Source organism: Danio rerio, chromosome 2 (assembly GCF_049306965.1).
Source record: "Danio rerio strain Tuebingen ecotype United States chromosome 2, GRCz12tu, whole genome shotgun sequence".
Lineage (NCBI taxonomy): Eukaryota > Metazoa > Chordata > Actinopteri > Cypriniformes > Danionidae > Danio > Danio rerio.
Window position 1 is genome coordinate 48,199,720 of NC_133177.1, and position 22,781 is coordinate 48,222,500.

General features: G+C 35.4%; 1 protein-coding gene across 4 annotated transcripts in view; it reads left to right on the forward strand.

Moving 5' to 3' along the window:
* The window catches only part of prss56 (serine protease 56), a 47,476-nt gene extending 24,873 nt beyond the window's left edge, over window positions 1-22,603 (forward strand). For 2 of the 4 annotated variants that reach the window (XR_012393800.1, XR_012393798.1), the window contains 14 exons: window positions 1,812-1,970; window positions 5,290-5,544; window positions 7,903-8,092; window positions 9,151-9,259; window positions 10,697-10,853; window positions 10,949-11,091; window positions 12,318-12,477; window positions 12,599-12,787; window positions 14,100-14,267; window positions 14,356-14,490; window positions 18,934-19,369; window positions 20,561-20,623; window positions 20,827-20,933; window positions 22,075-22,603. Coding sequence is in view for 2 of the 4 variants with exons in the window: in XM_017352214.4 (XP_017207703.4) it covers window positions 1,812-1,970; window positions 5,290-5,544; window positions 7,903-8,092; window positions 9,151-9,259; window positions 10,697-10,853; window positions 10,949-11,091; window positions 12,318-12,477; window positions 12,599-12,787; window positions 14,100-14,267; window positions 14,351-14,490; window positions 18,934-19,369; window positions 20,561-20,623; window positions 20,827-20,933; window positions 22,075-22,248 (2,450 nt within the window). In the remaining 2 variants the exon portion in view is untranslated. Of the gene's footprint in view, window positions 1-1,811; window positions 1,971-5,289; window positions 5,545-7,902; window positions 8,093-9,150; window positions 9,260-10,696; window positions 10,854-10,948; window positions 11,092-12,317; window positions 12,478-12,598; window positions 12,788-14,099; window positions 14,268-14,350; window positions 14,491-18,933; window positions 19,370-20,560; window positions 20,624-20,826; window positions 20,934-22,074 lie in introns of all 4 variants that reach the window. The other 2 variants (XM_017352214.4, XM_073929544.1) reach the window with 1 other exon arrangement.
* Window positions 22,604-22,781: the final 178 nt, after the last annotated feature.

Genomic DNA, 22,781 nt, shown 5'->3' on the forward strand with positions numbered 1-22,781 from the left:
AATATGAAGTGCAGTAATTTCAGTATAGTCTTTATATGCTGTTCAGTCAGTGTTTTGTTGATAAGAATCAACTCTTGTGCTGTCACAGTGAGACTGTTCGGGAGTTTAGCGTGGTCACCATAGAGGCCACAGTTGAGGCTGTTAATTAATCTCTCAATAAGCTTTGATGTCTCTCTCGCTCTCTGGGATATAGAGAAGAGGGGGCGGCTGAATGATGTCCAGTCTGTTTGAACTTTGGGTTTGCTGTCTTTTGCACTGCTCTGAGCATGTGCTTGCTCACTTGTGACTGATAAAGCTGTGCACACGTACCGTGACTGTGATAAAAACACTTAGGAAACAGCATAGTGATGCATAGAAAGAGTACGTGTGGATTTTGTTTACTTGGAGAAATCTGCTCAGATTCTTAGTTTTTTTCCTTTCCTTCCTGCCCTGCAGTTTTGTAATCTGTTTTCATTTGTATTCATAAATCTGAGCATTTTTCATGGCTGAACTAAATATTTAGTCTTAAAGCCAAAGATTTTAAAAGCACGATTTGTGCAGATTGATGATTTACTAAAGAACGTTTCAGTGAACAGTTCCGAAAAAGAATGTTTACTTTTTTTTACACTATTTAGAATCATTTTTTGGAATAAATTGATTCACAGAAATTTAGGGTTACTTATGGGACCATAAATGTCCATAAAAAAACTTTTTTATTTCATGTTGTGGAGGGCCAGGGGTTCAGCTTTAAATGGGACTGGATAGTGGAGATTATAGGAAAGTGTGGGGAAAAGAGCAATGGAAGGATCGGCAAAGGACATTGTGCTGAGATTTGAACTTGGATCACTGTGAACACCATAATGCTATGTCAATGCACTAGGCTATTGGTGCATACAAAAACGTTTTTTTTTTTTTTAATTGAAGTTTTTTTTTCGCAAACATTTACAATTCCAACATTAGTTGTCGCTTTTCCAGTTTAAATTCCCTAATTGGGGATCAAAGAGGAAACATTAATTTCTTCATGACAGTAACAGAAGAACACATCCCTTTGCTTTATCTTACTTCTTTTATTGACTTTATTCTTTATTGTGGATGTGTGCTTTTTGTGATTGTTTTAGAACTTTTGATTGAGTTTCCTATGGGAGAAATGACTAGGAATAATAAATGGCAGGAAACAGTCAGACTACCTGTTCTACAAACAAGCTTTTGCATGACTAAATAATAATAAGAAAATATCAGCTTGCAACATCAAGCAGCAAAACGAGCTGTTTTTAACATATAAAAATGAATGCAAGTGAATAAGACCGGATATCTCGATCCAAACGAGTTATACGGTAAAAACATGCCTTAAAGGTTTTATAGCAAAAAGACATTAGGTTGATGGGGAGTAATGTAGTCAATTCATTTGCACCAGAAGTAAAAAAAGTACCTTTTTGCTCATGCACACAGTCATTTTCCCCATAATGAATATATTTTTGAAGGAAGTCAATCCAATCTTGCATTTGTGAAGAACTTTTATTTTTAGCAGTGCACTGAATTGTATCGGTGGTTCATAGAGAACTTTTAATATCCATAAAATGTTTCTAAATAATGAGAAAAGTTGCTTAAAGTTTAAAAATGACACTAAAAATACTTTTCAATGGGATTCTTCTGGGTTGTCCAAAAATGTAATATAAAATGTAACGTTTTGAATAAACAACAAAACATCACTAATTGCTGCCCCTCTATCATTCATTTCATAAGTGCATTAAATGTATTGCATTCCACATGCTGGCTGTTTCAAAGCTAACTAACTTTCTTCCTGACACATGTGCCTGTCTCTGTCTGTGCAGCACTGTCTGACAGAGGAACAGTAGTGATGGAGGCGGCTCTGTCTCGAGCTCTGTCTGCTGTAGATGCTGCCGTATCGGAGCGCAGCAGGGCTGAGTCAGGCTGCAGAGGGTGTGTGCCCTGTCTGTTTCAGGACTGTGGACAGCGGAAAAGCGCCTGTGGTAAGCTCAGATCTTACACTTAGATGTGCCGATATTCAATAACTCAAATATCTTGATAACAAACATACACTATATTGATATTGTAAGCACTTCACAATACTACAAATAATTATTTCAATATTCAGTGTGCTTTTTAGGAACATTCATATTGTACACAGTATGCAGTGGTGTTCATCAGAGTGCCAATTTCCCCGTGATGTCTTTAAAATATATGAGTTTATTTCACTCCAGTATTTTCAATGAAATTTCTGCGCTAGCCTGTTGTACTGATGGTGCCGACAGCTATAATGGTCTTTCATCTCATTTTATGCTTGAACAGCTAAATGAATGCCTAAGTCTATTTAACTGAGTGTATTGTAATTACATTACAACATCAATTCTGTAAAAACAACCTTGTGAAATTAAAAATAGTACATTTATTTTTAATGTAAGAAGTTTATCGTTGGCTGTAAAACTCTGTGCATAGAACCAATTGGTTAGATTCAAACATGGAACATTTTCATTTTATCCTGGCCTACTACAAGCTGAAATATTGATCGAAAATGATTAGACTCTTTATAGGCCTATTGCTCTTTAACACTGCAATAATGCTCAAATTAATAGTTAATTTATTAGCCAAAGCTTAATAATAATGTGATGAAATCACATCATTATTCAATGTATTTTATCTAATATTGTCATAGAAACCATAATAAATCTCTCTGTTGATTTTAAAGGGCACCTATGATGAAAATCATTTTGTAAGCCATTTGAACAGAACTGTGTGTAGGTGTAGAGTGTCCACAATCATATTGGAGTGATAGAAACACAATAAGTCTCTCTTTTTAATTTTATTGAGGTTAAAATAGGATCCAAATCCCTCCCATTTAAGGCCCACCGCAACTTAACGAAGGAGAACAGTTTCCCCGCCCACGGAATTAATTGACAGACGCTTATTAACATGTCTCCGTAGTAGCGTGTGTAATCATATCCACAGCACAGGACGTGCACAAAGCAACAGAGACTAAAAGATCTGTTCAGCACTCTGTGATCATCAATCATCATCAATTGTGATCAAGAACATGTTTTACAAGTGTTTTAAAATGTGCATGTTTACAATGACAGTAAAATCGCTACGTAATTCATCAATACAGCCACATGTCAGTACAATTATAAAAGAATCTAACCAATCCCGGTTTGTGGATTAAATCAGGTTCATTTTGTACATTAGCATAACGGATATCCATACAGCAGTGGATCCTGTCACAATTGCTGTGCAAAAACAGTGCAAAGCTAGTGTGTGTGTGTGTGTGTGTGTGTGTGTGTGTGTGTGTGTGTGTGTGTGTGTGTGTGTGTGTGTGTGTGTGTGTGTGTGTGTGTGTGTGTGTGTGTGTGTCCGTGTGTGTGCACGGATGCGAGCAAACTTTATAACAACTTTTTTGTGTGACTCAGCGCTAAATAAAGGCGCTTAACTCCACAACAAATATATCAAATAACCATTGTGAAAGTTCTTACTGTAGTAGGGGATCTGCTTCATTGTTGTTTGTCTCAGAGCTGTCTATGTGAAGGCTACCTTTGTGACACGCACGTGGAAAGGTGGGCGGGGAGAACCAACTCATTCGCATTAAAGGCACAGGCAACAAAAACAGCTACAATGTTTAAACGGCTCAAATTTCCCAGATTTATAAAGGTATAATGAATAATCTGATGGGTATTTTGAGCTGAAACTTTCTGAACACACATTCTGACACATTGAGCTGACACATTCTGAACACACAAAATAATTATTTTAAATTTTGAAAAATGGGTAAAATTGGTGCCCTTTAATGTATTTAATGTTTACTAATGAGACTCTGTTGTAAACAGGGGCGCCCCCAAGGGGTGGCCACCCCAATATGATAGTTGCTGATCTTATTAATTTAAATGTATTTTACTTAAATTCACAATACTTCAATAAATGAATAAATAAAATGCAGCCACTAAATTATTGTGGATTGATCAGCGCCACTGACGAAGCTGATTCACTGCGATTGCACACTTTTTATTAAGAAATTATTATTTTTGAAATGAGAAAGTTGTGTTTCATCTGATTGAAAACCACAAATCCAAAATAAATAACTAGATGCATTTTGAAATCTGCTTTTCAAAATTTTGTTGGGTTTTGTTTGGTTTATTAATTGATTCATTAATCATATTCATTATTCATAATTCATTAATGTTAGACATGGCATATATTGTATGTTGTACAAGAAATAACTTACCTGAAAGAGGTTTTAGACTAAATATTGATTTTTATTTGGTTTGCACTTGTACTTGCGGAATAAATTACAATATTTCAAGAGTAATTATTGGAATTTATTAAAACTTCATTATTTATTTCACCAAAAACAAAAATATAACATTACTCCTTATTCACAATATATACACAATTCATAATTTTTTTGTGTGCCACCCCAAGATTTGTTGTGGCCTTACTTGGCCACCCCTAAGAAAATTTTCTGGGGGCACCACTGGTTGTAAAATGTTGTACTTCATAAAGCTTTTGCTATTTATTTTGGCTGAAATGAAGTCGATATCATTAGCTACCAAGCTAATCATTGCTATTCAGTGATTTGCATAATTAGCCTAACTTGCCTAATTAAACTAATTTACCTAGTTAAGCCTTTAGATTGCACTTTAAGCTGAATACTAGTACTAGTATTACTAAGTCTTTTTTGTTATTATATTATTCTGTTAAATAACCTTTTTTTTCCTGCTAAGCTCAACATTGTGATAATACTGTATACCATGATCAAGGTGAAATGAATTCTACGACGAATGAAAGATTCTGCAATTAATCTGTACAAAATAGTGGGTGTGGGTGTGGGTGTTACGGTGGCTCAGTGGGTAGCACGATCGCCTCACAGCAAGAAGGTCGCTAGTTCGTGCCTCAGCTGGGTCAGTTGGCATTTCTGTGTGGAGTTTGCATTTTCTCCACATGTTTGCGTGGGTTTCCTCTGGGTTCTCCGGCTTCCCCACGAGTCAAAAAACATGTGCTATAGGTGAATTGAATCAACTAAATTGTCCATAGTGTATGTGTGTGAATGAGAGTGTATGAATTTTTCCCAGTGATGGGTTGCAGCTGGAAAGGCATCCGCTGCGTAAAACATATACTGGATAAGTTGGCGGTTCATTCAACTGTGGCGACCCCAGATTAATAAAGCGACCAAGCCGAAAAGAAAATGAATGAATGAATAAATAGTCGGATACCGTCATAAGCCTGCACACGCACACACACAAAAGCTCTTTGGGTTAGTAAATAAATAAATAAATAAAAGTGATGTTGTTGGTTCCTCTGTAGCGTCTCCAGAAGACACACAGTCGGAGCCCAGCTGTGAGCTCATCTCACTTGCTCAGCAGGAGGAGGACGAAGGCGAGAGGAGCTGGATGTTGAGTCAGGCCTGTGGTTTCTACAGACGCCGCTGCACATCTGCTCAGGTGAACAGAGACGTCTGTGTGAGAGTGATGGGAGAAAGATGCAGTGCTCGAGTCCTGCAGTGCAGTCTGATCAACACCATGCAGAACCTGGAGCCAGACACGCAGAGCACAGCACAGGGTAAGCACACACACACATACAGTTACAACCAGAATTATTAAACCCCCTTTGAATTTTTTTTTTTATATTTCTCAAATAATATTTAACAAAGCAAGGAATTTTCTTCACTGTATGTCTGATAATATATTGTCTTCTGGAGAAAGTCTTATCGGTTTTATTTCGGCTAAAATAAAAGCTATTTTTAATTTTTCAAAAGCCATTTTAAGGTCAATATTTTAAGCTCCTTTAAGCTATTTTTTTTTCGATAGTCTACAGAACAATCCATTGTTATACAATAACTTGCCTAATTACCCTAACCTGCCTAGTTAACCTGATTAACCTAGTTAAGCCTTTAATTGTCACTTTAAGCTGTATAGAAGTGTCTTGAAAAATATCTAGTCAAATATTATTTACTGTCATCATGACAAAAATAAAATGAATCAGTAATTAGAAATGAGTTATTAAAACTATTATGTTTGGAAATGTGTTGAAAATTTTCTCTCTGGGGACTAATAATTCAGGGGGTTTAATAATTCTGACTTCAACTGTATATAATACATACACAGACACAGGTTTTAGATGCATTTTGGTATGGGGAAAAAACTGTCAAACGTTTTTTTTTTTTTTGGGGGGTTCCATGAGGTGTCATTGTTCTCTTCACAGTTCATTCATTCAATATTTTAAAGGGACATTTCACCCAAAAATTAATATTTACTTAATACACTATGAAAAATAATAAGCAGCCAAACTTTTTAACATTGATGCTAATACGCATTTGTAATAAAAAATATAAATATTTTTAAAAGCAAGTCAGCACATTAAAAGTTTTCTAAAGGATTATGTGACTATGAGGACTTAAATAATGATGCTGAAAATTAAGCTTTGTGTTAGATACAGGTGAAGTCAGAATTATTTGCTCCCCTGAATTTTTAGCCCCCCTGTTTATTTTTCCCAAATTTCTGTTAAACAGAGATAATTTTTTTTTCAACACATTTCTAAACATAATAGTTTTAATAACTCATTTCTAATAACTGATTTCTTTTATCTTTGCCTTGATGACAGTAAATAATATTTTACTAGATATTTTTCAAGACACTTCTATACAGCTTAGAGTGACATTTAAAGGCTTAACTAGGTTAATTAGGACACTAGGCAGGTTAGGGTAATTAGGTAAGTTATTGTATAATTATGGCAGGTTCTCTAGTCTATTGAATAAAAAATAGCTTGAGGGGGCTAATAATTTTGTCCTTAAAATGGTTTTTAAAAAATTGAAAACTGCTTTTATTCTAGCTTAAATAAAACAAATAAGACTTTCTCCAGAAGAAAAAAAAATATTATCAGACATACTGTGAGAATTTCCTTGCTCTGTTAAACATCATTTGGGAAATATTTAAAAAAGTTAAAAAAAAATTAAACGGGGTTTAATAATTCGGATTTTAAGTTTTATAACACAAGTTTTATATGCATTTTGGTATGGGAAAAAACGTTGGTAAACTGTAAATAAGCAGTGCATTTTTTGTGGGTTCAATGAGGTGTCATTATTCTCTTTACAGTTCATTCATTGAATGGTTTAAAGGAACATTCCACCCAAAAATGAATATTTACTCAATACACTGTGAAAAATATGTGTTAATTAACAGATTCTACAAAAATATTAAGCAACCAAACATTTTACCATTGATACTAATACACATTTGTAATATATATATATATATATAACAAATGTGTACTCATTTAATGACCTACTGGCCACTATTATAAAATAATTTTTTAGTTCTATTTGTCCTGCAAATAGGAACTCTAAAACGATGTCCTGATGGCAGCAGCTGAAACACATAGTACAATGGGGGATCCGAGAAGCGTAGGATACCCTGAGCTCTCTTTAAAACATAATTATGGTAAATTACCATTGGACCAGTTTGGTTAAAACCAATGATCTTGCCCGCCACCTTCACCAGGCTACTCAACTTGTTCTTATTTGACACACTCAGATTAACGTTCCAAGCTACAATTCAGAAAGATAAAACAGGTTCAATAAATTGTTTTTTTTGTTTATAAACAAAACAGTGTCGTCATTGAGGTAGAAACCTGATCTAAGTTTCCTTGATCAGGAACTTTTTTATAGACAGCCTGGGTGTTAGGTTGAAATGTCAACATATTGTCAATAACATATTCAAATATATATTTAAATGCAACACTTGTTATTAATAAGTGAATAATAACTACATTATTATTATTATTATTATTATTATTATTATTATTATTATTATTATCCTTTTTAAAGATTATAATAATAATAAATATAATAATGATTAAATAAGACAGATTATAACAATACTATATTAATATTATGTACAATCCAATGTATCTTTGCTGCAGCTGTGTGTGGCCAGCGCTTCTCGGTCACTCAGAATGGGACTCAACCCCGGGCTCGTATCATTGGAGGATCTCCTGCTCCTCTGGGCAGCTGGCCATGGCTAGTGAACCTGCGGCTGGACGGGGCTCTGATGTGTGGAGGTGTGCTGGTGGATAGCTCGTGGGTCCTCACTGCTGCACACTGCTTCGCTGGGTAAGAATACTACAACTAATTAAACTATTTTTTTTTTTAAATGACTTTTTTTTTTAAATGGCATTGAATGCTATGTAACGACAATATAGAATCTTGAATCAATAATGATTGTGCTGTTTGTGACGGAACAATGTGCTGCATTTGAAAAACATCCTCCTCACCTAGGCTACCTTTGTTTAATCAAAAATATAGTCAAAACTGTAAAATTGCGAATTATTATTACAAATAAATTTTAACTGAAAGCAGTTAAAAAATGTATTTCTGTGATTCAAAGCTGATTTTTCTGTATTATTACTCTAGTCTTCATTGTCGCATGATCCTTCAAAAATACTGACCCCAAACATTTGACCAGTGAACTTTAAATATGCTTTCTTATTTATTTTATTTTATTTTACTTACTTATTTTATTTTAATTTTTTTTTATTATTTTACTTTTATTTTATTTTATTTTATTTTACTTAAACTTAAATTTACTTTATTTATTTGTTTATTTAGATTTATTTATTTATTATTTTATTTATTTTTTATTTTATTTTTTTAGTTTTTTATTTAATTTATTTCTGTTTGATTTTTATTTATTTTATTATTATTAATTTAATTTCATTTAATTTTAATTTTATTGATTCATTTGTTTATTTAAATTTCTTCTATTTGATTTTTAATTTTGTTTTATTCATTTATTTTATTTTTTTACTTTATATTATTTAACTTAATTTTATTTTATGTATTTATTTAATTTAAGTATTTAATTTTTTATTTTATTTTATTTTATTATTATTTTGATTGAACTTAATTTAATATAATTTATTCATTTTTAATAAATTTAAATAAATTTAATTTAATTTAATTTAATTTAATTTAATTTAATTTAATTTAATTTAATTTAATTTAATTTAATTTCATTTCATTTCATTTCATTTCATTTCATTTCATTTCATTTTGATTTTCATATTGTTTGTCATGCGCTAACCAAAATTTCTAACTCTTAAAATGGGTGTTTACAGATTATAATGTTTTGTGAATACCTGAAATAAACAGATATTTGTCCTGTCACTTAGGAGCCGCAGTGAGAGTTACTGGACTGCAGTAGTGGGAGAGTTTGACCTCACTAAAACTGACGCGGATGAGCAGATCATGAAGGTCAATCGCATTATTACCCACCCGAAGGTAAACACATACTGTAAACACATTAACAATGCATGTTTAAAAGAACACTACACTTTAAAAATGGCTCATTTTACAACACCCCTACAGTTAAACAGTTGAGTTTTACCAATACTAAATCAATTTAGTCAATCTTCGGTTCTGACGGGAGCACTTTTAGCTTCGCTAAGCATAGATCATTGAATTGAATTAGACCATTAGCATCTCACTCAAAAACTTAAGAAAAAATTATCGATAATTTTCCTACTTAAATCTCAACTCTTCTTAAGTCAGATCACATTGTATGCTAAAGCCAATGGAAAATGAAAACTTTCTATTTTCTTGGCCGATATCGCTAGGAACTATACCATAGGTCTCAAGCTCGATTCCTGGAGGGCCGCAGCTCTGCACAGTTTTACTCCAACCCTAATCAAACACAGCTGATTCAATTAATCAAGGTGTTCAAAACCACTAGAAAATATTAAGCATGTGTGTGAGCTAGAGGTGATTGGAGCTGAACTATGCAGAGCTGCGGCCCTCCAGGAATTGAGTTTGAGACCATTGAACTATATTCTCATTCTGGTGTAATAGTTAAGGAATATTGCTGCCGTACCATGGCTGCAGCATGTAAAATGACAGTATGCAGCACCTGAAAATAGTCCACAACTAAGTAAGAGCTGAAACGCTTTTTTTGAGATGCTAATGGTCTAATCTGTTTCAATGATTTAGGCTAAGTGAAACTAAAAGTCCCTTTAAGGCAAATAATTTCACTCAACCCCCAACTTTGAAATGTCTCTCGGGAAAACTGTCTGAAAGGGAAAACATCAAATTCTTAAAAATTGCTTGCCAAGCTTACGATTAAATAATTAATATTAGGAATGACTATTAAAACAAACTACAACTGTGCCTTTAATTTCAGTTTTAAACATTCGAATCACACAAAATCTGCAGAAACTCACATCTGCTCCGAGTCCCTCCCTCGAAGAATTCTCAGTCTATGGCGATCCATGATTGGCTCCTGTACTCAGAGGCGGGGCTTCATTTGCCATCGTGAATTTTATTCTTTTCCGTTACATAAGCAAACCTGCGGTTGTTGAGTGCGTGAAGTGTCCATCATTACACACTTTATTTTAGCGGCTGAATGAGTGCATCATCCGGGTAATTAAAGTGCACTTATTATTTTTTTGAGTTTTCAGTGTGAACACACTACTTACACTATTTATACTACAAAATGGCGTAGAATAGTGCATAAGTATGCGATTTGGGACGCAGCTTATATATGAGGGACATGTCTTGTGTATTCTATAGTCTTTGTAAAAGTACCATCACCAGACACAGAGATCGGCTGAATGGATTAAAAACTGGTAAAACCCAGTAGTTTAACTCTAGGGGACTTGAAAAACGAGCCTTTAAAACACATTTTAAACATTTTAAAATAACCTCTCCCTCTTTATATTGTAGTTTAACCCAAAGACGTTCAATAATGACATTGCTCTGGTGGAGCTGAGCTCTCCGGTGATTCTGTCTGAACGGGTCACTCCTGTCTGTCTGCCCTCTGACTTGGATCCTCCGGCTGGCACACCCTGTTTAGTGGCTGGCTGGGGATCTTTGTATGAAGGTAAGAGACGATGAAACATGACTCAATTTTTAGAAAGAGCACAGTAATATTAAAAGATATACGTTAAGGATGCTGTTTTTTGTATTTTTTTGTAGACGGCCCATCTGCAGATGTGGTGATGGAGGCGAAGGTGCCCCTGTTGTCTCAAGCCACATGTCAAAGTGCATTGGGGAAAGAGCTGCTCACTAACACCATGTTCTGTGCTGGCTACCTGTCCGGGGGCATCGACTCATGCCAGGTACCTCATCATTATAATACTGACCTGCATTATGGGCTATGGAAGCTTGTTTAGTTTGTTGTGGAATAAAAATTTAAAATAGTTGCACATTTTTTTTTCTGATCTTAAAACTTGCAAAACTTTTTTTTTTTTTTTTTAGAATTAAACCATTTCTCATGATTAAAGTTTACTAACTGCATATATTTTTTTGTCTTTCATACTGTAGTTTGCACTGATTTCTCACTTTAGATGACTTTTTTGAAATTGCATATTCAAATTATAAATTCAAAACATCTTTAACAGCTATAAGCCTTTTTTATAATTCACTTTTTAATTAGAATTGCAAGTTATAATCTACTCAGAATTGCAAATTGTAAACTTCTAATTACAAGATAACATCTCATAATGATTTTTAAGTTATAAAATAATTTGCGAACTTACATCTGCCAGCTTAAAATATTTAGAAAAGAGCATTTTTTTCCATAAAATCGCAAGTTATATACAGTTAAAGTCAGAATTATTAGTCCTTCCCTGAATTATTAGCCCCCTTGTTTATTTTTTCCCCAATTTCTGTTTAAAGGAGAGAAGATTTTTTCAACACATTTGTAAACATAACAGTTTAATAACTCATTTCTAATAACTGATTTATTTCATCTTTGCATTGATGACAGTAAATAATATTAGACTAGATATTTTTCAAGACACTTCTATACAGCTTAAAGTGACAATTAAAGGCTTAACTAGGTTAATTAGGCTAACTAGGCAGGTTAGGGTAATTAGGCAAGTTATTGTATAATGATGGTTTGTTCTGTAGGCTATCGAAAAAAATATATAGCTTAAAGGGGCTAATAATTTTGACCTTAAAATTGTTTTAAAAAAATTAAAAACTGCTTTTATTCTAGTCGAAATAAAACAAATAAGACCTTCTCTAGACGAAAAAATATTACATGACATACTGTGGAAATTTCCTTGCTTTGTTAAGCATCATTTGGGAAATAATAAAAAAATAAATAAATTCAAAGGGGGGCTAATAACTTATGACTTAATGACTTCAATTGTACTTCCCACATTACAGACTTACACAAAAAAAGAAGTATAAATAATTAAATTAGAGATGTACATCTCTTTAAGTAAAGTGTGACCATATATTTTCTTTATTCGTTTGGTAAAGTAAGCTTCAATAATGAACACCACACACACTGAAGAAACATACTGTATCACACTCATCTCTGTTTGCGTGTGTATAGGGGGATTCTGGAGGGCCGCTGATCTTCCAGGACCGTTTGTCAGGACGCTTTCAGCTGCTTGGCATCACCTCTTGGGGTGACGGCTGTGGGGAGAAGGGGAAGCCTGGCGTCTACACACGGGTCACTGCCTTCTCTGACTGGGTCCTGACAGAGATACAGAGTGAGTTACTTAACGCTGTTGTATACACTACTGAAACAAACATCACTACACGCTTTCTGCATAATGAAAACCTATAAATTCCACAAAAGCTATTTATATGTCATGCTTTAAATTCCTCCAGAGTCCTTCGGGAGTCGAGAACCCACATGTCCTGAGCTGCTGAAAACAAGTGAGTTGACCCAGGAACAGCAGGTGGCGGAGTTTAGCTCACTTTGCCACTTTTACACACTCTCCTGCTCTCCGACCCTCGACCCCTTGGCCTGCCAGCGCCTCGCTCTTGACAAATGCCAAAGCCGCTTTAAGAAGTGCCGTAAGTTATCTACAGTTTTTTTTTGACTTGTTACATTTTTTTAAATGAAATGAAATAAAATGAAAATCTACTTTGAATTCTTATATTCATTTGTTGGGTATTGCTGACATTTTGGAAATGCTTGGAATATTGAAATTAAATGAGAAATGAGAACTTTTAGGCATCTTGGCAGCTTTTATACTATTTAAATTTTCATTTTTATTAATTAAAATTTTATTTATACTGCAGTTTTCACTGTCTTCATACTGAAAAAGTTCTAACTGAAGATTCTGTGAAATTTAAAAAAACAGTGAAAGTTTTTATTTTATTTTATTTACTTAAGTGAAAGTAAGTAATAAGGCGACGCAGTGGTGCAGCAGGTAATGCTGTCGCCTCACAGCAAGAAGGTTGCTGGTTCGAGCCTCAGCTGGGTCAGTTGGCATTTCTGTGTGGAGTTTGCATGCTCTCCCTGCGTTTGTGTGGGCTTTCCCCGGGTGCTCCGGTTTCCCCCACTGTCTAAAGACATGCGGTAGAGGTGAATTGGGTAAGCTAAATTGTCCGTAGTATATGAGAGTGTATGAATGTTTCCCAGAGATGGGTTGCGGCTGGAAATGCTGCGTAAAATATATGCTGGATAAGTTGGCGGTTCATTCCGCTGTGGCGACCACAGATTAATAAAGGGACTAAGCCAAAAAGAAAATGAATGAATGAATGGATGAAAGTAAAAAAAATTACATTTAATTTATTTGAATTTTTATTTAATTTTATTTACTTAAGTGAAAGTCAGTAATAAAATGTACATTTAATAACTTTTTTATTTTATTTTGTTTTATTTTATTTACTTAAGTGAAAATCAGTAATAAAATGTATGTGCATTTAATTTATTTTTATTTTATTTTATTTACCTAAATGAAAGTCAGTAATATAATGTACAATTGGTTTATTTTTATTTTTATTTTATTTTTAGTTATTTATTTTTTATTTACTTAAGTGAAAGTCAGTAATAAAATGTACATTTAATTGATTTTTAAATAAATTTTATTTACTTAAGTGAAAGTCAGTAATAAAATGTATGTGGATTTAATTTATTTTTATTTTATTTTATTTTTATTTATTTTTATTTTATTTACGTAAGTGAAAGTCAGTAATAAAATGTACATTTAATTTATTTTTTATTTAATTTAGTTTTATTTACGTAAGTGAAAGTCAGTAATAAAATGTACATTTAATAACTTTTTTTATTCGTTTTTTTTATTTTATTTTTAATTTAATACATTTTTATTTTATTTTATTTATACTTTCTAAATTAAAATGTAATTGTCTTTTTTTCTAGAGTTACACTCCTTCCTGCAGACGCTACTGGACATGCTCCAGCGGGCCGATGACTATATTAGAGATAAAGTGGATCTGACCTTCTTCACCCAGACTCTTCCTCAGCTGGTGGAGAACGTGTACAACTCTGCTCATATGCCACGAAGACGCAGAAACACACTTGAAACAGGTAGAGCCATTAAAGCGTTCTGCACTGAACATCATCAGAGCACAAGAGCGGATACCATTCTAACCAACATATTTTTCTCAAAGAGCAGCTAGGCCTGCCAGCGCTGTTCCAGCAAGTGGGACCCCTGGTGGACGACTGGGAGAACTACCTGAGAGACATCGCTGATGATCTGGAGCAACACAAAGAGCTGAAGAATTTAAATGAGCAAGAACTCTTCACACCGGTAAACATGACTCATTTCAGAAAATATATACATACATACAGGGCCCGACATTACTTTTTAGATCACCAGCCGCTGTGGCTGCTAGTAGTTTTTCAACATTAATAGCCACTTGCTATTTTCACTAGCCACAATTTTGTTGTAAGGAAAATATTTATTTATATGCATATATTTGACTTTGGCATGCTAAAATGACTTAATTTACATTTTGCGTTATGTCCACATGCGTCCTCAATCATTTCACTTTTTGTGTGTCGTGTATGAGCTTGAACAAAGTGCATGAGCAAATGGTTTGTGCTTTCATAGTGTTGCATTGCAATCAGTTCTTGTTTAATAAGACTTATTAGTGCTCAACATTTACCTTTTTTTTTGAGGCCACACCAAAAATAAACAAATAAATAAATAATTTCTTAGCCACAAATTTAAAATAATTAGACATTTTCAAAACAAGCAAAATATAGCTGTATACATGCACTTTTTATTCAACAAAACCTTTCTTAAAAAAAAAACTACTGACATTTTAAAAATAATTATTGTCATGTATCTAGAACTGTGCACAGTAATCTGTCCTGAGTAAAGGTCCCGAATTACCAGTTCACATAAATGGGGGATTCATCTTCTATTAAAGCAGTGCTATTGTAAAGGATTATAATTAAACCATAAATAAAAACAAATAATAACTGCAAAAGAAAGCAGATAATGAACATACTGTGTGAGTGAGGTAATGAAAGGATGATCACCTGCACACGCTTAACATTAGGACCATTAATAATGGCTGTTTCTCAATATGCATTCTAATGCGATCGTGCGTCCTCGTGTTCTTGTGTAACGTCATCATCAACTACAAAAGTTGAGTTCCAATACTCAAGACCGCAAGAACGGAGGACGGGTGAAGGTTCCCGGATATGTTCTTGTTATCGAGGACGCATTGATGCAGACTTGAGTAGCGAACTCGCTCGAGAAGTCCCAGAAGTCATTGGGGCTGGAGGTGGGAAGCGCATTTTATGTAAGTTTATTTTTAAATCAGCACCCCCCCCCCCCCATTCTACTCTTCACCTGGGGCCCCCATTAATAATCCTATTTTGCGCTATGCCACTGGATATAACTTATTAGTCTCAGGAGTGTCCCTAAAGGAAATGTTGAATGTAAACATTACCATGAAAACTATAATAAGGGAATAAACACACTAAGGATGTTTATTTTTCTGAAATCCGTATTAAAATTTGCATATATGCGTAGTATATATTGTGACAAGGGGGAAAACAATAAATCGCTGATTGAATGCTGTAATGTTTAAATAATTTTCGGTTAAAAACACGTGAAGGTCATGTGACCATCAGGAAGAACACAGCATCTAATTTCTCACAGGACATGTCATCTGTTCTCGCTGTCTCCCGAGTTTGTTCTTCCGAGGTGACCTGGCAAGGTCTTCACAAGAACACAATATCACAGCCATATCACCCTGAAGCCCAAGACCGGTTACTCACTGAAGCTAAGCAGGGCTGAGCCTGGTTAGTACCTAGATGGGAGACCACTAGGGAACACTAGGTTGCTGTTGGAAGTGGTGTTAGTGAGGCCAGCAGGGGGCGCTCAACCTGTGGTCTATGTGAGTCCTAATGCCCCAGTAAAAGTGAAGGGGACACTACACTGTCGGTGGGCGCCTTCTTTCGGATGAGACGTTAAACCGAGGTCCTGACTCTCTGTGGTCATTAAAAATCCCATGGCACTTCTCGTGAAAGAGCTGGGGTGTAACCCCTTTGTCCTGGCCAAAGTCCCTCTATCGGCCCATACGATCATGGCCTCCCAATCATCCCCTTCCACCGAATTGACTCTATCACTGTCTTTCCACTCCCTCTACAGCTGGTGTGTGGTGAGCGCACTGGCGCCATTGTCCTGTGGCTGCCGTCGCATCATCCAGGTGGATGCTGCACACTGGTGGTGGTGTGAAGAGACCCCCCCTCATGATTGTGAAGCGCTTTGGGTGTATGGCCATACACAATAAATGCGCTATATGAATACATTACATTACAAGTCTGTTGCCTGCGTTCTTGGAATTGATAAACAGCCAATCTGTTTAAAAAATGGTTAGAGCAAAAGTGCCAACCTCTGCTGCTTACACAAAGACGTTTTTTTTTTAAAGAATTTCAGGGAGTACTCACACTATGCTATCCAGGCCAAGCCCAGGATCGTTTCCCGGATCGCTTAAGAAGTTTGAGTGCTCAGAATCGGGCTCAGGGCACGGTTCACTTGGCCGGCCCTGGCCCGGTTGGAAGAGGTGTGCGCGGTTCACTTGGGCTTTGACGCGGTACGCTTGTCTGTGAGTGCAAAACGTGCCTGAGCCCGAAACTGTAAGCGAGACATGACTTTTAAGGGACTGTTTCATATGGATTTATTAATGATTCTTATTGTTCAATAATCACAAACTGTCGTAGATTATTAAAGACGCAACGCCCTCACTGCATGACAGCTGCACCTTGAGCAAACCTCCTAATTCCTGCAGCACGAGGACTTTATGATTGTTTATGAGCGTCTAAAATGGCTGATCTGTTCGGCGAAATGTATTACTGCGTGTCACTGCAAACAACTTAAACGATATAACTGAAGAAATCTCCACTGTGCTGAGCGAGAGCGCTTCTTACTGAACAGTGCATAATCGATGATGTAAACGTGCCCAAGCCCATATGTAATGTGAGTGCGGGCCGTCGGGGGAGATAAGGAGCTTTGGCCCGGTTTAAGGTAACTGTACATTGTGTGAGTATGCCCTCAAACTCTTGAAAGCAAGCATCATGAGCACTGCATTTGTCCAGTCTATTTTGAAGGGAACCGATCACATCAGTTGCGTTTTCAGGCACAGTTCCTTCGCACGAGTAAACGAGAGCATGCAAGCATTGAAACACTCGTGCACATCAGCAGCTGTTTGTGCGAGACTAAAGCCCTCATCAGTGAATGAGAGTCTCTCCATGTTCGTGATCATCCTCTCATTCGGTATTCACATGGTTTCTTTTGCTCGTGTGAACATTTATTTTTTTTTTAGTGGTGCTGCGCCTTGATGGGCAACCTTATTGCCGAACTTTGCTTTTAAGAAAACTATCATTTAAAAATTATTTTCAACCGGCCAAAGTGACCAGTGGGTGTGGGTGTCTAACGTGCCACAGCTGAAATCTACCCGCATTTCAAGAGTTTACATTTAGCTGATGGTATGCTGTCCCAGGAGAGAGCCCTGAGCTCATAAGATCCTCGAGCCCGGGGCTCCCTCTTATTTGCAAGGTGGGAGGGGAGTTTGAGCTCAAGTAGATCTCGAGAATTCCCCTGCTGTTGCTAATGAACGGATGATTGCTCTTAAGAGATAGAGATTAGCCAATTAACATAAGTTGCATGTTTTTGGACGATGGGAGGAAACCGGAGAACCCGGGGGAAACCCACATGAGCATGGGGAGAGCGTGTAAACTCCACAGAGAAACGTCGACTGTCTTGGTAAGGACTAGAACCAGTGACGTTCTTGCTGTGAGGCAACAGTGCTAACCACTGGGCCACCGTGCATCTAGGAAAGGAGGAGGAGTAGGGGTGGAAGGAAGATTCTTCAAAACGAAGATGGCTGTTTTATGGAACTTAGGGTATTTATAGTGGCTTAAGAATCGTCTGATTGGTGAATCCTAAATTAAATCATTTGGGACCGGCTACAAGCAATCATAAGCATGTGATCCTCTCGAAATTAGTTTAGAAATAAACTTCACTGGGCGAGTGGGCAGGTGTTAATGTCAAGCCCTGAATACATAGATATTGTGAAATTATATGGAACTGATACGGAACTGCATTTATTTTCGTCATTTTGTATTTAAATATTTGGTCTAAATCCTGCATTTTGGTGACATTTTACGCACTCATTTGTGCTGTATTCGCTTGTACACGAAACAAAAAAAGATTCATTATATTTACAAATTTTGTTAAAGGTAAGTGGTTGCAAACAATGTATATGAGCTGAATTTAAACAAATTGAATTTAGTAATGTTCAACTTCATTTATTTGTTTTAATTCAGCCCATATAAATTGTTTGCAACCACTTACCTTAAAAAATTGTAAAAATTATTGATACTGTTTTCAGTGTATGTTGGTAAAAAACAAATATACTGTTATTTATTATGCAAATTACAAACTGGCCAGCACATTAAACTTTACTCTGGAAGAACAATTAAATTACATTACAATAATAATAATAATAATAATAATAATAATAATAATAATAATAATAATAATAATAATAACTATATAAGACCATTTAAAAAGTTTTTATTGTTATTTTAATTAAATATGTTTTGAGCGGAAGCAAAATCAGCTCATAGTACTCCTAACATACAAAGCACAACTTTTGCTTGCTTTTCTTATTTCAGATGAGCAAGAATCCAAATGTCATTTTGACGTTTTTTTTTTTTTAATGTTTTTTTTCAGGATGTGGACAGTGGAAAAGCACCTCTTCGGCAGTTCGACAGTGCTCTGCGCTCCTCCATTGCTGCCATGCGATCCAAACTGGAAACACTGCGCATTCCTGTCATTCCAGAACTGGACCACCAACTGTTTGAGAGAGATTTCACCACCTCCACCACTGCAGGACAACAGGAATACACTGGCCATTCTGGAGAAGCTCTATGGTCTTCTGAAAGTTGGACCACTCTGATAAATGAAGCCCTCAGAGAAAGCACAAGCAGTGTTACGGGACGTCCCATGATGATGGCATCGCCTCAGGGTCATATAGATTCAACATCCAGATCTGTGGAGCCTTCTGCACAACCAGTGAATCTCATGACTCTGGAAACTTCTCATTCACTGCTCGAAAAACGCTCAGTTCCTACCCATAAACCCCTGCTGCAGGAGCCACTCTTCAAAAGTAAGAATTAATAATGGGACAATTAGTAAGAGAATAATAATAAAAAGTGCTAAAGTTCTTTTATCAACAACAAACATCCCAACAATGCAAATTTAGACCACTGTACACTGAAATAATATGGCACGGTGGCTCAGTGGTTAGCACTGTCACCTCACACCAAGAAGGTTGCTGATTCGAGCCCCTGCTGGGTCAGTTGGCCTTTCTGTGTGGAGTTTGCATGTTCTCCCCATGTTGGTGTGGGTTTCCTCTGGGTGCTCCAGTTTCCCCCACAGTCTAAAGACATGTGTGAATCAGCGGTGAATTGATTAAGCTAAATTGTCTGTAGTGTATAAATGTTGGTGTGAATGTGAGAGTGCATTCACTGCGTAAAACATACAGTATGCTGGATAGGTTGGCGGTTCATTCCACTGTGGCGATCCTTGATAAATAATTAAAATAATTAACTCAAGGGATTAAGGCATCGGAAAATGAATGAATGAATGAATGAATAAACAAAAAAGTTTTAGCCCTAAATAAATTGACCGTTTTAAAGTAATTATCATCACCACAGTTTTTTACATTTTTGTATAGCATGCCTTTATTAAGTTTTACAAGGTTTTACAATAAATCTAACCCCAATAACCCAGAACTTAACCCAGACAGGTTTAGGGAAAAATAAAATTAAATAATAATAATTAAAAAAAATAAATAAATAAAAAATAGAAATCTAATCAAACACCAATTCACAATCCACAACTTCAGACTTCCAAAGCTTCTTCAATATCTCCATTTTTCACAAAGTTCCAAAACACCTCCCAGATATCACAAAATTCTGAAGTTTTTTTCTTATTACATGCAGTATGTGAGCTTTTCTAGAGCCAAACTTGTTATTAGGTTTCTCAACCAAAGGCTAATGGAGGGGTTGTATAACATTTTTAAAGTTGTTCAGTCATTTTCTATAGTAACATTTTTCTTGTATTTGATTGATTGATTGATTGATTGATTGATTGAGTTTTTTTAATTAACTAATTCATCTATTCTTTCAAATTTCTATTTTCTTTTTCTTTCTATTTTTTGGAATATATCACGAATATTGTGAATAATAACTATTAAGAACTATAATAATTATTATTAAGAGCTATTATTATATTGCATTTCTGTTAAACCGTGACTGTCTGAGGCTAATAGAATCCACTTCTGTTGGTGTTTTAGAGCTCATGAGGAGGAGAAAGAGAGACTCGCACATGCGAACCAAACGAGGAGCCAATGACAAAGGTACAATTTCTTGTTTACTTACCTTTTTTCTCAAGTAGTTAGTTCTATGTCCAATGGCTGTTGCATTACAGAAACCTTACATCACATCTACATAATATTAAATGGATATCATATTAAAGAACATGTTTTTTTTTGTCATAATGTAAATTACTAATTAAAAAAAAGTAAAGACTTATAATGGGTTTATCCTTTGTGTTTTGTAGTTTGCTCAGGAGTAACTGATTCAGCTCATCTGGTCAGCACCACCAAAGAGATGTACAACTGGATCCTGTCTCTTCCATCCAACAACATAAACATGATCTTCCAGGAGGTGTGTGTCTGCCGTGTGCGTGCGTGCGTGCGTGCGTGTGTGTGTGTGTTATAAAAGCTATGTCTTTTCTGCTGATTCAAAAATGCTGGTTTGATACTCCAGAAATTTTTTATTGTTATCAATACGAAATTTGTTAAAAGCAGTATAATATATATATATATATATTTTTTTTTTTTTTGTGGAAACCATTTCTTTATTATTAATTAAAAAAGAACAAGGAACAACATTTGCTAGAAATATACACTGTTAACAATTTCTTGTAAAATCTACAGTAGCTTACTGGCAGCAGTTCGCCAGTAACTTACTCTAAATCAGCAAGAACACTGTAATTAGATTTACAGCACCATTTATCATGCTCTATTTATTTAGAATATTGCATTTCTTTGCTGTAAAATATACAGTAATTTTGGCAATGCACCTTTAAAATACAGTAAAATACTATATAACTATCCTACAGTAAAATACAGTTCATTTTACAATTAAATACTGTGTAATTTACTAAAATCCTTAACAGTGTGATTATAAACGACTTTTGCTCTCACTTTAGATGGATTAACAGTAATGTATGCTTGCGGAAAAAAGTATCAATTCAATTTTAAAGGCCCCGTAAAGTGCTTTGAAATGTGCATTTTTGTTCGATCTGTGATAATTTCAATTATAATATAAAGAAAGGGCAGGACATATAGTAGCTCCTCCCCTTTAAAAAAAACAGCCAATCACGTTTAAGTTTAGTGACAACTCTTCTAGTGAGAGTGGTTGAGCTCAAGTGCATTAAATGAAAAGCAAATAAGAAACATCTTAAAGGGGGTGGGGCATGCCAGATACTAGAGAGCATTTGATTGGTCAAGATCTGATGAGAAACTGAAGTATGATGTGATGTGAAAAAATTGTTGATCCATTTTCGCAGAAGTTTGTATCTCCTAAATGCAAATTTCAACAGTGTTTCAGTTCACACTAGCTTATAAATAAAACTAACATACTGATACTAGCATCTACAAAATGTTAAATATTGATTTCACCAGGGCTTTAAAATTATGAATGCTACTATGGTTTCTGTTATGCGTCTGTGATGCATGGTGTTTATGTTTAGTGTTGTGTTTTAATTCAGGATTTCTCTAATTCTATGCTTTGATCATCTCAGGTGCAGGTTGATCTGAAGTCTAAGAATGAACGTGGTTTGTACCAGTCCCGCATCAAGGCCACCATCGGCGGGCGACCTCTGACTTTTTACAGTTTGGTGGGTTTGGAGAACGAGGCATTCTACCGCAGCATGCCACGTGTCATTTCCATTGCCATTGATGCTCTCAAAACGTAAAACACACTCACACATGCTGCTGGAAAAGAAATCATTCTTGAGGTCAAACTGCAACTGCATCATAAACTCTACACATGCTGCTATGGAAATGGTTGACTGAGTCCTCCCTTCTTTCTGGAGTCATTTCAGGACATTTTTTTCTGGAGGATGAAGGCTCCCGGTGGGTCACTGCGATCTGAGATTGTGACTGTTTCCTCCTTTCATTAACTTATTTAGCAAGGGCAGAGGTTGATCTTCATGTCTGAGCTGCAAACTGTACAGATATTATATTTGATGTTTGGTTTATATATTTATTTCTGTATTTTTATATTAAAACTCAAATTATGTTCAAATAAATGGAGTTTTTGGAAATAGCTATATTTAAATACATTATTTTTCATTTGTATTGTTTGTTAGACATGGATTTCACACTGTTCTAAACTTTCATTTCAATCTTGGTGTTTTTTTCTTCCTATTTTCTGTAATGTTTTTCATGATACAATCATTCATTCATTCATTCGTTCATTCATTTTATTTTCGGCTTAGTCCCTTTA